The sequence below is a fragment of the Felis catus genome, chromosome B4, assembly GCF_018350175.1.
Source record: "Felis catus isolate Fca126 chromosome B4, F.catus_Fca126_mat1.0, whole genome shotgun sequence".
NCBI lineage: Eukaryota > Metazoa > Chordata > Mammalia > Carnivora > Felidae > Felis > Felis catus.
The window spans coordinates 54,021,925-54,036,497 of NC_058374.1; the positions used below are offsets into that span (position 1 = coordinate 54,021,925).

At 36.0% G+C, this 14,573-nt stretch overlaps 1 protein-coding gene across 11 annotated transcripts in view; it reads left to right on the forward strand.

Annotated features, from left to right (window-relative positions):
• The window catches only part of SLCO1C1 (solute carrier organic anion transporter family member 1C1), a 76,279-nt gene that overhangs the window by 44,965 nt on the left and 16,741 nt on the right, over positions 1–14,573 (forward strand). For 9 of the 11 annotated variants that reach the window (XM_045061482.1, XM_045061479.1, XM_045061481.1 and 6 more), the window contains 4 exons: positions 1,378–1,476; positions 3,456–3,701; positions 4,984–5,148; positions 12,882–13,077. In XM_045061482.1, the coding sequence (XP_044917417.1) occupies positions 1,378–1,476; positions 3,456–3,701; positions 4,984–5,148; positions 12,882–13,077 (706 nt within the window). The remainder of the gene's footprint in view (positions 1–1,377; positions 1,477–3,455; positions 3,702–4,983; positions 5,149–12,881; positions 13,078–14,573) is intronic. The other 2 variants (XM_045061480.1, XM_045061483.1) reach the window with 1 other exon arrangement.

Consider the following 14,573-nt stretch of genomic DNA (forward strand, 5'->3'; position numbering starts at 1 on the left):
CTTTCTAAGATAAAAGCCCTGATTATTTAAAGCATCTTTTTTTCCTATGAGGGATAGCCTGCAAGGAATTCTGAGTTATCAGTAGCAGGTATGAATGGATAAAGAAAAACACAGAAAGTATGAGAGCAAGGCCTGACATGAACCCATGTCTGGAACAGGCCCCATTGGATAGACCAGCAGCTAAAATCACACACACACAAAACAAAATATAGCAAAAGCAAACTCCAAGTCCAGATACATCTAAGCAGTATTGACTGAGTGCCTCTTATGTCTTAGAAACTAATTTTTTCTCTATTTCACACACCAGTCTTGGTTTTTTTTGGGTTCTGATCTTTGAGGGCCTGGCCTTCAAGGGACAGAAGGACAAGACTGAAATTCATTGGGAGGGGCTGTGGCTAGTTCCACAGTATAGTTCTTTGCTGGCTATGCACACAGAACTCCAGAGGGCTCTGATTACAGTCTGGCAGCCTGTAATTAAAAACAGGTTACCTGCTCTAATGGAAAATTCCAGCATAAATCAGAAACTAGAGTAGAAGTTGCTAGGCAATGACTCTGGAGACTAGAGGAAAGATTGCAAGCCAAGAGATGCAGGCATGTATCAAGGTGTCCCCTTCCTGCTCACTCTGTTCACCCTGTCTTCTCTTCTGAAAAGGATCTGTAACTGCCATTTACTCCTTCTATCAATTTAAATTAATCGTCAGGGATACGCATGTATCAAGCTCTGTGGTGAAATGAAAGGCATATAGTAGATACTTTGCAAGGAAGAGTTATGTTTCTGGTAACCAGAAATGATGTCATTTATACAGTCTGCTCCACTTTCCTGTTACAGCTGCCTAGGCTGGTCATGGTTGCTCCAGAGAGCACCTTCCTGCCCTCCCAGGTCTAGCTCCACTTGCTGGCTGCATCCAGGGATATGCATAGTTACTACTCACACAGACTCTCTGAACACATGCACTTCTTCACTAAGGTGGAAGAAATCAAGTTTAATGTCAAAATGACTCTTATGCTTAGCCAGCCACAAAAAAGTTTTGAAAGACTGTCAAAATAGTATAATTCTGATTTTTTATCAGTGGGGGAAATCTAATCCTAACGAGTAAAGTTTGCTCCATTTGGGGGAAGTTAACTTCTTCAGAGTCTTGGTGTCACTTCTTTACTAAGAAGTAATTAATGCCTTCCAAGTGTTCGTTCTTCTTCCGAAGCTGAGAAGGACTTATTTCCTGATTCAATAAGGTTGAAAAAATTGACAAATTAAGCACTCTTAAGTGAAGAGTTGATGAAATATTTTTAGCTACTCACTGGATTTCACTCATATTTCTTGTTTAAAAATGTATTAATTTACAAAAGCAGAGAAATGCCCCCCCCCTTTTTTTGGTGCAGGGTGTGTGCAGACGGTTGCAATTATAGGACCAATCTTTGGCTTCCTGCTAGGCTCATTATGTGCCAAACTGTATGTTGACATTGGCTTCGTAAACCTAGGTAAGGAAGTTTATTTTTGTTTATTTATTTATCTTAGTTACTGCAATTTTTTAAATGCAGATGGTGTAAAAAATATCAGAGTCCCTTTTTATAAAATGACAGGATTATAATCTTTCCTAGAATGAAAATAATCCACTGAAAATTTGTTGTTGATATAATCACCACATACATTAATAAATGAAATATGAAAAATAGGCAGTGATTAGAACCAGACGACCTATGGTTTGTTATTCAGATGTATCCTTTTTCACTTCTGGTTTGCCAGTTCAAACACATTCCAGCATAGTTAAGACTAAAAACTGTGGCTTCTCATTGGCTCTTGTTGGTTCAGGTGTATCAACATGACAGTCACATCGATTGATCATGTATTTTGTAGACTTGCCAGGAAGACTGAGAATTGAAAGTCTTTTGGCAACCAAAATTCATTCTTTACAAATCATTTTCAGGTGGAAGCATATTAGAGTGGGACTACCTTACCCCCTGAGAGAGTAGTTATGGAGGGAATAAATGTCAGAACACATCTTTCCATAAGTATTAATTTGTTTCTTTCCTTATAAGATGTAACTCCTAGAAATGGGCATTACTTTTCTTTATTTTTTTAAAACTTTTTTAATGTTCATTTACTTGTGAGAGAGAGATTGAGACAGAGTACAAGTGGGGGAGGGGCAGAGAGAGAGGGAGACACAGAATCCGAAGCAGGCTCCAGGCTCTGAGCTGTCAGCACAGAGCCTGACATGGGGCTTGAACCCACGGACTGCAAGATCATGACCTGAGCCAAAGTCAGATGCTTACCTGATTGAGCCACCCAGGCACACTTATTTTTCTTTCTTTTTAAAGAAGTTCAAGAGATCAGTTAAAACCAAGAAAATAAGTTGCATTTTTAAAAATTCTTAAATTGCTTTTTGAAATCATTGTCTGTTAAAATTAAATGCAAAACTCTTGCACTAATTTTCCTTTTTTTATCAAATAAACTTCAAGATGAATTCCACAATTTTTATTTATTCATTCATTTATTCATTAACCTTACTAGTTTTATATCTATCTTAGGTGCTGTTCTACCACAAAATAGTGAGCAAGATAGTAGATGAATTCCTTGAGTTCGTTAAAATCCTGTCATGGAAATTGGTACAGATAAGAAAGCATAGGTGTGATGAGTGGTACAGAGGGAAATTGTTCAGGGGAAGCAATGAAGATGCAGAGAACTAGTGTGAATGTTTTACCAAGTATGGTGTAGTGTCAATTGAGCCTAGTTGTCAAAGGACATGTGTTTATTTTGTTGTTCTCATAGGGCACAGTGGAGGTAGACCAGTTATATGCTTTATGGGTTCTTTATATAGAAAAGAAAAAACACTTGATTTCATTCATCAATACTTAGCTTCTAGTCAAATAAAAAATGGTGTCAAAAATAAAGTTTTTATAATGATTAAGATATTGACATTTTATTTACATATACAATTCTTGCTTCAGACCTTGAATAGCTCTGAAGTATTTTAACCATCATTTAATAACATTCTGAGTGGTTTAGACCAGATTTTGACCAGAAGGTGTAGGATTTAGCTCTTTTTTTTAAGTAAGATCTTAGACATTCAATTTGTGAACCAGGTGAAAGTGGTGCTGATGTGGGGTGGCTGGCAGATTTTGAGCCCTCAGAATTCTCCCTCACGTTTCTTTCCTCCTGCCATGGGCCCAAGCGTTCTTATGCAGAACCTCAGGGCAGAATAGAGACCACTCTTGCAGTATTTAGAATCTATATTTCAAATCTAAGGAACAAAAGAAGAAAAGCATCATGTCCCAGAAACACCTTGTTCCCTTCAAAAAGCAAGATGATGATAATGTTCAGACTAGAAAGTTATCCTGCATGAATTATTAGGTATTTTATGATGTGATAGAGCTAACACTAGGATTTTTTTTTAAAGAGGCTGATTTCAACACACCAGCTTTGCTGTACATGCTATTTAGCTATCCTCTCTCTCTTTCAGATCACATAACCATTACTCCCAAGGATCCTCAGTGGGTAGGTGCCTGGTGGCTGGGTTATCTAATAGCAGGAATTGTAAGCCTTCTTGCAGCTGTGCCTTTCTGGTGTTTACCCAAGAGTCTACCTAGACCCCGAAGTAGAGAGGATTCCAATTCTTCCTCTGAGAAATCCAAGTTTATTATGGATGATCGCACAGACTACCAAACACCCCATGGAGAAAAGTCAAAAATAATGGAAATGGCAAGAGGTGAGCCAGATTCTGCTTGATTTTGAAGCCCTTTCAGTTTTCCATTGATACTCTATATGGGATCTATATATAATATCCCTCTCTCCCCATCATTTGTTCAGAAAAATTGAGAAACTGTCCAGGAAGCAGAATTGAAGATTACAAAGTCAGCTTTATTACTGGAGAGTGGATTAAAGAACATGACCCAAAGTTTTGGTAATATTCCTTGTTGACATTCCCACCCTTATACTGCTTCAGGTTAAACCTTGCAGTTGCCCCCATCTGGGTTTGCTGCTTCACATCAGTCCGGGTGGACAGAAGAGAGTGAATCTTCAGAGCTTGTGGCTTTTTAACAGATGAGATTCAGCCATTTGAAAAACATGTGTCAGTGCACCTTTCCCCTCAGTGATCAAGGGAATGAGTGTGGTGTGGGGCAAAAGGCTAGACATGTTAGAATGAATTCCTTCCACATGGAAAAGGGTGGCTGGCCATGAGGAAGATTGGTTCTTCTCAGTTGGGCCCAGCAAGCAATATTTACATTTATGGAAAATCTTCACATTTCAAACTATGTGGCTGCATAATAGGAAGAAGGGGGAATGCCAAAGCTCATTTGTTACACTAAAGTTCATTGAATTAAGTGGAGGTAACTTGCATATTTCTTTCTCTGTGACCATGACCCAAGTTTGAAGAATAGGGACCAGAAAACTGAAGTTCTTAACGTCCTGCCAATGACTTTCAGCTCTGGAGTGAGGGAGTATTCTCGTCCCTCTTTCCTTTTACCCATATCAGTTAGAGGAATCTATTCCTATCTGACTTATACCTCTAACTGTAATCTAAACTATATGCCTGTAGAAGCGAGTGCCTATGTCTCGATGTGAACCTGACAGATCTCAGTCTTTTTTTTTTTTTTTATTTTTTTTAATGTTTTTATTTATTTTTGAGACAGAGAGAGACAGAACACGAGCAGGGGAGGGTCAGAGAGAGAGACGGAGACACAGAATCCGAAGCAGGCTCCAGGCTCTGAGCGGTCAGCACAGAGCCCGACGCGGGGCTCGAACTCACGGACGGTGAGATCATGCCCTGAGCCGATGTCGGATGCCTGAGCCACCCAGGCGCCCCTGACAGATCTCAGTCTTGACTTGAGCCAGTGTTTACAACCCATAGTGTGTGTGTGCCCCACACTGTACGTGTTCCTGATCACTGTGACAGTGGGGCTCAGCCGTCTATGCCCTGCTGCCAAGGCTGTGTCTTCTGCCAGGTGTTACACTGACTTTAATTTCTCCATGTTACTTTTGTCTTACAGATTTTCTTCCATCACTAAAGAATATTTTTGGAAATCCACTGTACTTGTTATATTTGTGTGCGAGCACTGTTCAGTTCAACTCTTTATTTGGAATGGTAACCTATAAACCCAAGTACATTGAGCAACAGTATGGGCAGTCAGCCTCCAAGGCCAACTTCGTTATTGGTATGCTCACTTGTCCTTCATGCTTGCCAGTAGGTACTGTCAGCTGCATCTTTGTTAACCGTTAGCAATTTTAGAGAACACTATTCTCATATTTAGACTGAACGTGATTTATGGCATTTTAGATACAAAGTTAAAAAGGTGAGTGAATAAAAATTTAGCAGAATGGAAAAAGATCCAGTGGGGAAAAAATATTTAGATAGTCTGTGGTATAACCTTTTAGCAAGAATTATTCACAACTGTAGATGAGTGACCTTGAGAATATTATATAAACCAAACATGCATTTTATTAGGAGGTTGTGATACTGGATATGTGTCTTTCAAGTATAGCCAAAACTTCATAACAGTGGCCACTTTACCTGAACAGTTTCTAGGACTTTAAAAAGTGAGTATTCAGACAGTTTAAAAGGTACTCATTGCAAAACAAAGTTTGTATTTGCTCAGAGTTAAAGGACTTTTCTGAGTCCTGGCATTCAGCTTATTTAAAAGGGCCGTGTTTTTAGTACAGCAGGTCAGTCAAGAATAAGAAAGCTATTCAGGGGCAAAGAAAAGCATGAAGAAATGAATGAAGAAGAAACAGAATCTACAAATACAAGAAGGTCCTGCTCCAAGTAATTGTGGATACTTTTAAAACCTAGATTAGCTCCTTTAGCCTATGAAGATGTTACTTAATGCTACTGTTTCAAGGCATAAATATATTTTATTCCATTGGATATATTCCTTTATGGTAGGAGACTCTAAAAATTTAAAAACATTTCTTCTTCATAAATATTTCAGGAATTGTTCTATGTATCTATCTCTGAAAGAGAGCTCTGAGCTCATTTCAGAATATGTAATTGTCCTGTAACCATCCTGGATAATTTAATCCAGATGCTAATTTAATTGACTCTGTTTAGACTATTCTGTTAAATTATAAATATTAAAGCTATGCCAGTGAACTTTTGCTTTCAACATGAATTGGTTTGAATTAAGTTAATCGTATTATTTAATTGTTGATCTGAGGAAACAGTTTAGGTTTTTTTGCCCCCCTCCATGCCAATCAGTGCTTTATACTGACTTTAAAAAGAAGAGAAATGAAAGTTTAAGAGACATTCTTTTTATTTGATTTTTAAAATTTCCTTTATGTTTGTTGAGATATAACATACAAGCAACATTTAACACTGTAGCACCTAAATGGGTAGTGTAGCTGGATAAATGTTTATATGTAAATCTATGTAGCTGGATAAATGTTTATATGTAAATCTATATGGTAACCATAAACTAGAACATGTAGCCCATTTCAGAACCCCAGAGGCTCCCTCAAACCTCCTTTTACTGAGTACTCTTTCCTAAAGCTTATAAGTATTCTGAACTCTGCCATCATAGATCAGTCTTACCTGTTTTTGAACTTTATTTAAATGTAATAGTATGTTACGCACTGTTTTGTATCTAGCTTATTTCGACTGAAATGAAATCTATGAGATTCATGTTGTGTATAGCTGTTTGATCTTTTTCATTGCTGTGTCATATCCCATCACATGAATACACCACAGTTTATTCATTTTATGGTTGGTGGGCATTTGGGTCTTTTTTTTTTTTTTTGCTGTTGACAATTAAAAATAACACTGCATGACTATCCTATATATATTTTGGTGGGTGTATACGTATGTTTTTCTTGGTTGTATCTTGGAGCAGAATTGTTGGGTCATGTTTAGATCTAGTAAATATAACCAAAACGTTTCAGTAGGGTTGTGCAGATTTATAGTCATGCTAGTAGTGTAAGAGCGTTCCAGTCACTCCACATCCGTATCACACTTAGTATTGTCAGTCTTTGTCATTGTAATCATTCTTATATGGTGTGGTGATATCTTATTGTAGTTTATTTGCATTTCACCAATAACTAATGATGTTGAGCACTTTTTCTGGAGGCTTGTTGGTCATTTCAACATTCTCTTTTGTTAATTATGTTCAAAGTGTCTATTTTTCTTGAGCTGTCAGTTTTTTCTTATAGACTTGTAAGGGTGGGTACTTTTTTTCTGATATAGGTTCACGAATTGTGATACAAGTTATTGAATATATGTATTATAAATATTTTGTCACAGACATCAGTTCTTCTTTTCACTCTCCTAATGATGAGCTTCTTACTTTTAGTTAAGTCTACTTTCCAGTCTTTTTCTTTCTCATTAGTGCTATATGTTTTCATGAAAATGCCTTGTTAATATTTCTACTAGTAGCCTGGTTTGTTTGTTTGTTTGTTTGTTTGTTTGTTTTGGTTTTTTTGTATAATGTGAAAAAGAAGGTCAAGGTTGATATATCAAATGGAAAATCTATCTTTCCCCCATGAGTTGTAATGAAGTGACACATCTTTAAGTGTATGTTTGTTTATTATTATTCAACATGTGCATAGCAGAGTTTGAGGGTATTTGATTTTGCTGTCAGTGGAATCATAAAAAAAATTTTTATTTCAACTTAAAAACATTTCATAAGGGAAAATTAAGAGCATTTTTTGGAGAAATGTGTTTATAATAGAAAACAAAATTATACATAATCTACTGGGTAGGTAATAAATACTTTTTGCTTATAAAATTATTTTTGTGAAAAACTAGCACAGATGAAAGAACTTGAAATTTTGAGAGATTCAATGGCCTGCCTAACTGCATACATACATTATGATGTAGCCAGGAATAGAATTATTTCCCCTGAGTTTCTGAGTTATATTTCCTCTCTGGACATAATTATTTTTGGAAAACTGACCAAAAAAATCTATTAATTCTATTTTAAATTCTGGGTGACTTATTTCTTTTAACCATAACCCTTCTCTGTACACTCAGATGGTCGCTGAGATGCAAACTCATCATCAGAATGTTTTGATTCATCTATCAAAGTTTGCCTAAAATTCTGATTCCTCATAGTTTCTAGCACATCATGTCTTCAGCTAATTCAAGTACTTTTGTGAGAAATAAGTAATAGTGTCTAATGATTTCAATCATTGTAGCTAGGATTCTTTCCTGAGTGCATTTCGGTTTCACATTAGTTAAGGGTCAGTGTGTAAGTTAGTCGACATCCTTAACACCTACTTTGATTATCTGTAGAATGGTAAAAATAAAAGCATCATTAGTTTAAAATAGCAATGAAATAAGACATATAGAATACATTGTAAATGTACATAGCTGTCATTCAGTAAATACTGTTTTTTCACTTTCCCTTCTTCTATTTCTCTCTCTCTTTCATTTTGTGAGGGGGTGGGGAGGCTACAAGGAATGATCTTTGTGTGATAAAGCGAGGAAGAAGCACAAAGAAAGCACATTTCCCCTCTCCTCTCAGAGTAGGCATTTGACAGGACATGGAGGAAATAATAAGCAGAAATTTTCCTATGTGTTCAAAGGCCAGTTGTTACAATGACGATTTATTTTTGCTATACATGTTTTTACATATTGGCCATATATCTAAAATTTAGAAATAATATTTTCTCAGGTTAACTACTTTAATTTTGCAAAGAAAATCAAAGAAAAATAGGCAACAAAAATGTTTCAAATTCAGGGGCTAGGAAGTATATGACAGAATAATGTTGCTTTTTCAAATGCGTAACTTTTTTTTTCCCATTGCTGTCTCCACTGGAAAAAGTTTAGATAGTGTAATTTTTCTCCTTTTATATTTTTAAGCTTCACCTATCACTGTTGAGTTATATGAGAATGATCTTATGTTTTGTTTTCCTTCTTATTACACAGATTGCAATTAGCCATTTTTCTTAATTTCTTAAAGTTTTTAATTAAATCAGACAGTTTCTAGTGGACGTGATGCATTGACATTGACTATCATTGATAACAGTGATTATCATTCTCAATTCTTGGAGATGTTACACAGACAAATATGAAAAAATTATGATAATTATTTGGGGAACATTGCTTATACTAGAAAATATTAATTTATGTGGCTAAGTTAGCATAGCAAATTAAATATGTGTTAAGATGTGTTCTATATGTAGGTCAAGTTATTTTAAAAATCTGTGAGATAATGGAAACTAATCTTACTTTGTGAGGAAAAAATACTTTTATTATACTCAAGAAAGATGGCTAATTTTGCTTCTTTGTCTATACTAAATTGGCTATATGTGTGTGAAAAGTCCCGTAAATTTTTCCTTGTATTTCCCCCTGTAAAATTGAAATCTTAATATTTATATCTTCTAACATTAGAGTAATATAGTGAGGTCCATTACATATTACAGAATTTTACTTCACCAGAAGAGAAGCTCTAAAACATTCCAAAGTACTATTATTGTTACAGCCCATTACTATTCATCTTAATGGCTAAGCCTACCATATATTTGTATGAGAATCAGAGTTTCCAATTTATATTGTAACTGTAGCTGACCATCTTAAAGCATTTTACACAAGTCTAATAACTCTTGTTTGGGACAGTAACAAAGAATAAGGTCTTCAACATGAATGAGTGTAGTGAAATAGCAGTAACAAATTTGCTCTTAAATTTCTCCTAGCTTTCCTGTTATTTGAGTAAATATATGAAATTCAAGATAAATGCATAAAAAAATGAAACAAATTGTGGATGCTAGTGTAAATTACAACTAATATTTCCACTTGGAATATTTAGATGGTAAACGTTTTAAGATCAACACATTTTATGGTGTGAATAGCGAACAAAGTGTGTAATGAAGAAATCAGAGTGAAATTTCTACCTCATTAAATGACTTTAAAGTGCCTGAAATCAAAGTAAAGAAACTTTGGGAGGCAAGTAGCACATTTCATTTAATGTTCAGGAAATTTGCTGTACACCCAACTTGGCCCAGCATAGATAGCTTACAGATCCTACGGAATTTGAAAGGGAGAATCAAGCTGACAGTATATTTGAAATGTACTACTACTATTTAACAGAATGATGTTAAAATTCCATTATCTTAAAATAGAGTAAACTATCCAGGAGAAATGTTATACTTGAATAAACTTAACTAAAGTTTGTCATTCAGCACTTTTTTAAGGAAAATTACAAGGAGCACAGTATATGATGGTGAGCATAGTTCTTGCCTTGAAGGTGAGATTGGAGGGGAAGGGGTGCAAACCAGGCAAGCTAACAGGTAATTGTGATAAGGATCAAGACTGCTGCCTATGGGACTCAGTAGAAGGGCCACAGGCAGAGGGAGGAAAGGAGATTCTGATGATCAACTTGCGTACCCTGATGCTAGATACGTCCCTGAAAGCACCATATAGCTGGCGGATGCTGTGATAAATCTCTAATGAGGAGAAGCCCAGAGTACTCTGGGAAAACAAACCTAATCTTGGAGTTAGAAAAATATTCTCTAGCACAAGGTGCCAATACCTAAATCAAGAGCAAAAGGATAAGGAGGTGTTAAAAGACAAAAATATGGGAACTGGGGTGGGGTTTTGAAAGAACATTGTATCAGATGAAGCAGATATCGCTTTAAGAAAGGCCTGGAGGCAAGAGAACACATAATACTTTCTGGAAGTTTTAAGAGAACACAAGCCTCTTAAAGGAGGTCAGTCAAGAGAGGATATCCCTGATATTTAACATTCTGTACTGTGGGAACAATGCAATTAGCATAATCCCATTTTGGTTCTCAGGCTCTTCTAGGCCAGATCAGGATGGGGAAAAGTCAGTGGAAACCAACAGAGCATGAAGCTACAAAACAAAGGGTGTCCTTTGTGCTGTGATGCCTTATGTCCCAGGTTTGATTGGTACCTTACAAAACAAATGAAATTCTAAGCACGTTCTCTGAAGGTCTCAATTTAGAGTCTATTTTTCAGATGATATTTAAAAAAAATGTTTATTTATTTACTTTTAGAGAGACAGAGCACATGCAAGTGGTGGGGTAGAGGCAGAGAGAAGAGAGAGAATCCCAAGTAGGCTCTGCACTGGCAGGGGAAGCCCAACATGGGCTCAATCTCACCGTGAGATCATGACCTGAGCCAGAATCAAGTCGGATGGTTACCGGACTGAGCTACCCAGGCATCTACAGAAGATATATTTTTTTTTTATAAACTACTTTTGGAGGGATAGAATTGAAAGAGAGTGGACTCTGCCCTTTTTCTGTAAGTCTTGGATCTATGAGAGGGTGATTCAAAGTCAAGAACTATGAATATGTGTGTGTAAAAGTAGGGACTTAAATGATACACATCTAATCCATGGCAGTGCTTAGTTCTTAAGAAGGAAGATGGAATCTGGAACAGAGAAAGAATGTGTTTTATATATCTTCATATTTAAAAATCAGAAAAATTGGGAGAAAATATTAGCATTTAATTTGAGTCATGAGAACTCAAGTTTGTTATATTATCTCCCATTATCCTCTCTCTTTTTTAAAATAAATAATAATCAGGTTCCTCTTAGTTGATGTTTGGCTCTTTAGGGGCCCCATATACATTCATCTCTGCCACTTTTCATAGCCACAAACCTCAGTTTAGTTGAGAAAGCAAAAATTATCACCTCCTCTTTTTTTTTTACTTCACTAATTTTGTGATTATGCCCCCTTCAAGGTGAGTTGATTTCTAATGTGACCATATTAATGTTACCGTTCCAATTTAAAAATCCAACCAAGTCATCAAAGAGCCTCTTTCCCTACCTTTTCTAATACAGACATGTTCCAATCTACCCACCCATCCCAGTATTTTCATCTTTGTGAATCTGATAGCTTGAAATGCTAATAATAACTTAATTGAATGATATTTTTGTGCCATATATTGTGCTAGGAAGTTTCGATGTTATTCAGTCACCTCAGCACTATTATTTGCTCCATATTATAGGTAAGGAGACAGATTTATAGAAATTCAGAGTATCACCTGCAGTTGCACAACTATTAAGATGTGTGACTGAGATCCAAACCCAGCCAGTTAGGTCTCCAGAGTCCAAGCTCTCAACCACTTTGTTAGACCTCTTCCTGGTATTGTTTTAAAATTACATTTATTTAATTACTAGTGAGGCTGCACATTTGTTTATCAAGAATCCTGTCTCCCAAATGCTTAGAGACAGTATAACGTAGTGATTAAAAGCAGGGGATTTAACATTAGATTCTATCTTGTCAAATCTGGTTTTAACACTTACTAACCATGACCATAAGTAAATTGCTGTCTGAGGTGAAATTAACAATATAGCTACCTAGGGTTGTGGTAAAGGGTAAATGTGAGAGATATATCAGATGCTTACCTGAGTGACTGGTACATCATAAGCAAATAATAAATATAAAAGTAGTCTATTAATACATTGTTATTGTTGTTTTTTTGTGGTGGTTGTTAAGGATACCAGACTAAGCAGACAAGAGTGTAAATAAAAATAAATTTTGTTTGGGCCAGAAAAAAGAACGAACACTGTTTCTTTGTTCCCTAAATTCCACGTGCCTATTAGTCTTTTACACATAACCTTAAAGAACATTAACTTCACCCAGTTGCCCTTCGATTGAACATGTCAATCCTGGGATTAGACCAGAAAGACATTGACTCATTGACTAACTCATTGTTTATTGATTTTGGACTCTGTGCTAGACACTGTTTTAGGCAGACCTCTGAGACTCTGTTGGGCTATCCTTAATCTATAACCTAGACATTCATCAAAATCTCTTGATATGTCAATAGACAATAGTGAATGAATATTTCTATAACTTAAAATGACCAACTAGTCTAACAATTTGTCAGGAAGTATTATAATTTTGTATAATCCCTTAGAAAGTTTATGTCAGTGTACTCAGATTTCTTTTAGAGATTCACAAAATGACATATATATTTTTTATTCCTCAGGGCTCATCAATATACCTGCAGTGGCCCTTGGAATATTCTCTGGGGGAATAGTTATGAAAAAATTCCGAATCAGTCTGTATGGAGCTGCAAAACTCTACTTGGGATCATCTGTTCTTGGGTACCTCCTATTCCTTTCCCTGTTTGCACTGGGCTGTGAAAATTCTGATGTGGCAGGACTAACTATTTCCTACCAAGGGTATGTTCACTCATTAAGTTATCTGAGGACATTGGCTTGTTTAATCAAATTATTGATAGAATTTCAAAATAAGATTATTTGATTTTAAGCATCCTAACTATGAGAAGGAAATTATTGTTTTATTGTGAAATAGCTGACTGTACTTTGACATGGAAACTGTTATTGTGACCAAAATCTGTCATCTCCTTTGAATTTGGTTGTCTAAGAGAAATTATTGAAAATACTAAATCTACATCTTACTTTAGGGAAGCAACCTAATAGTGGAAAATACAGACCTTGAATTTTGCCTCTGCCCATTATTAGTGAAGTGACATTGTATAGATCATTTAATCTAATCAAGTCTCAAATTTTTAAATAAGAATTATAGCTACCTTATAAAATTTTGTAAGCCTTAAGCAAGATAATATACACAGAAGTGATTAGTACTTGCCTGGCACAAAATCAATGCGCCATTTGTAAATAATTTTTTTTTTCTTTGAACACTTGGATAACTGGAAAGGTCTCTGTGACACTTTTTGTTCTCTCTGTTATACTCAAATCATGTGAAGCTTCAGGAAAGAATGCTATTCCTCAGCCCGGTAACCCACACAACAGCTCTCTTTAGCTCTTTGCAGTTGGTCAAGGGAATATTTATTATGCTCTCAAACCTATGCCATCTTATGTAAGGTAGATGATTAATTTTCTTAGTTTCCAGGGTCTATCACTCCTAATACAAAGCTGGATCTTGAAGAAACTACTCTGTCTTTTCCTTTCAAGAGTCCTTGATATCTCTCTACCTCTGAACAAGAGTTCCCAGAGGTAGCTCTCTTCATTCTTCCACCTAATTATGCATTTTCTATTAAAAAAAAAAGTTATTAAGCCGCTACTATGTGCCAAGCCTATCACTGTGACTGCACTGCCTGACTGCCTGAAACTCTGCTGATCTAATGTTCTGTCTTCTGCTAGTTCAGGTGCCTCTTATTTACTGCTTGCTCTCCAGCTTTCTTCCTATACCTCCTTCCAAGCTCACCTATCTGTCTTGTTTCCATATTCCAGTCTCCAGCACCTTCATTAACCTGGTTTCTCCTGCTGTTAAGTGAACATCAACTACACTTTTCACCATCTAAAATGTCCAGGAAAATTAGTGACTGCCAAGTTTATATACCATTGCTCCTGGGAGTTACCGCAGTAATGTTAGACTTAACTGAGTGTAGCATTGACTTGGTAATAGTCAGCAATGTAAATTAAGGACATTAATTATCAATAGGAATTGCAAGAAGATTCTAAAGAGAGTAGAAGCTCTGTGTTATCTTTAACTGTCCCTATAATCCTAATGGTAGATGGACAGTGGTAAAGTACTTTGTATTTTGCAATTTACAAAACAGCATAACTTTCATTATCTCACTTGTATCCTCAGAGCATCTTTATGAGGTAAGTTTTGTTATCCTCGTTTAAAGGAAAATGTGTTTAGAAAGGTCAATTATCTCGTCAACATAGAATATTCTGTCTACCGCATC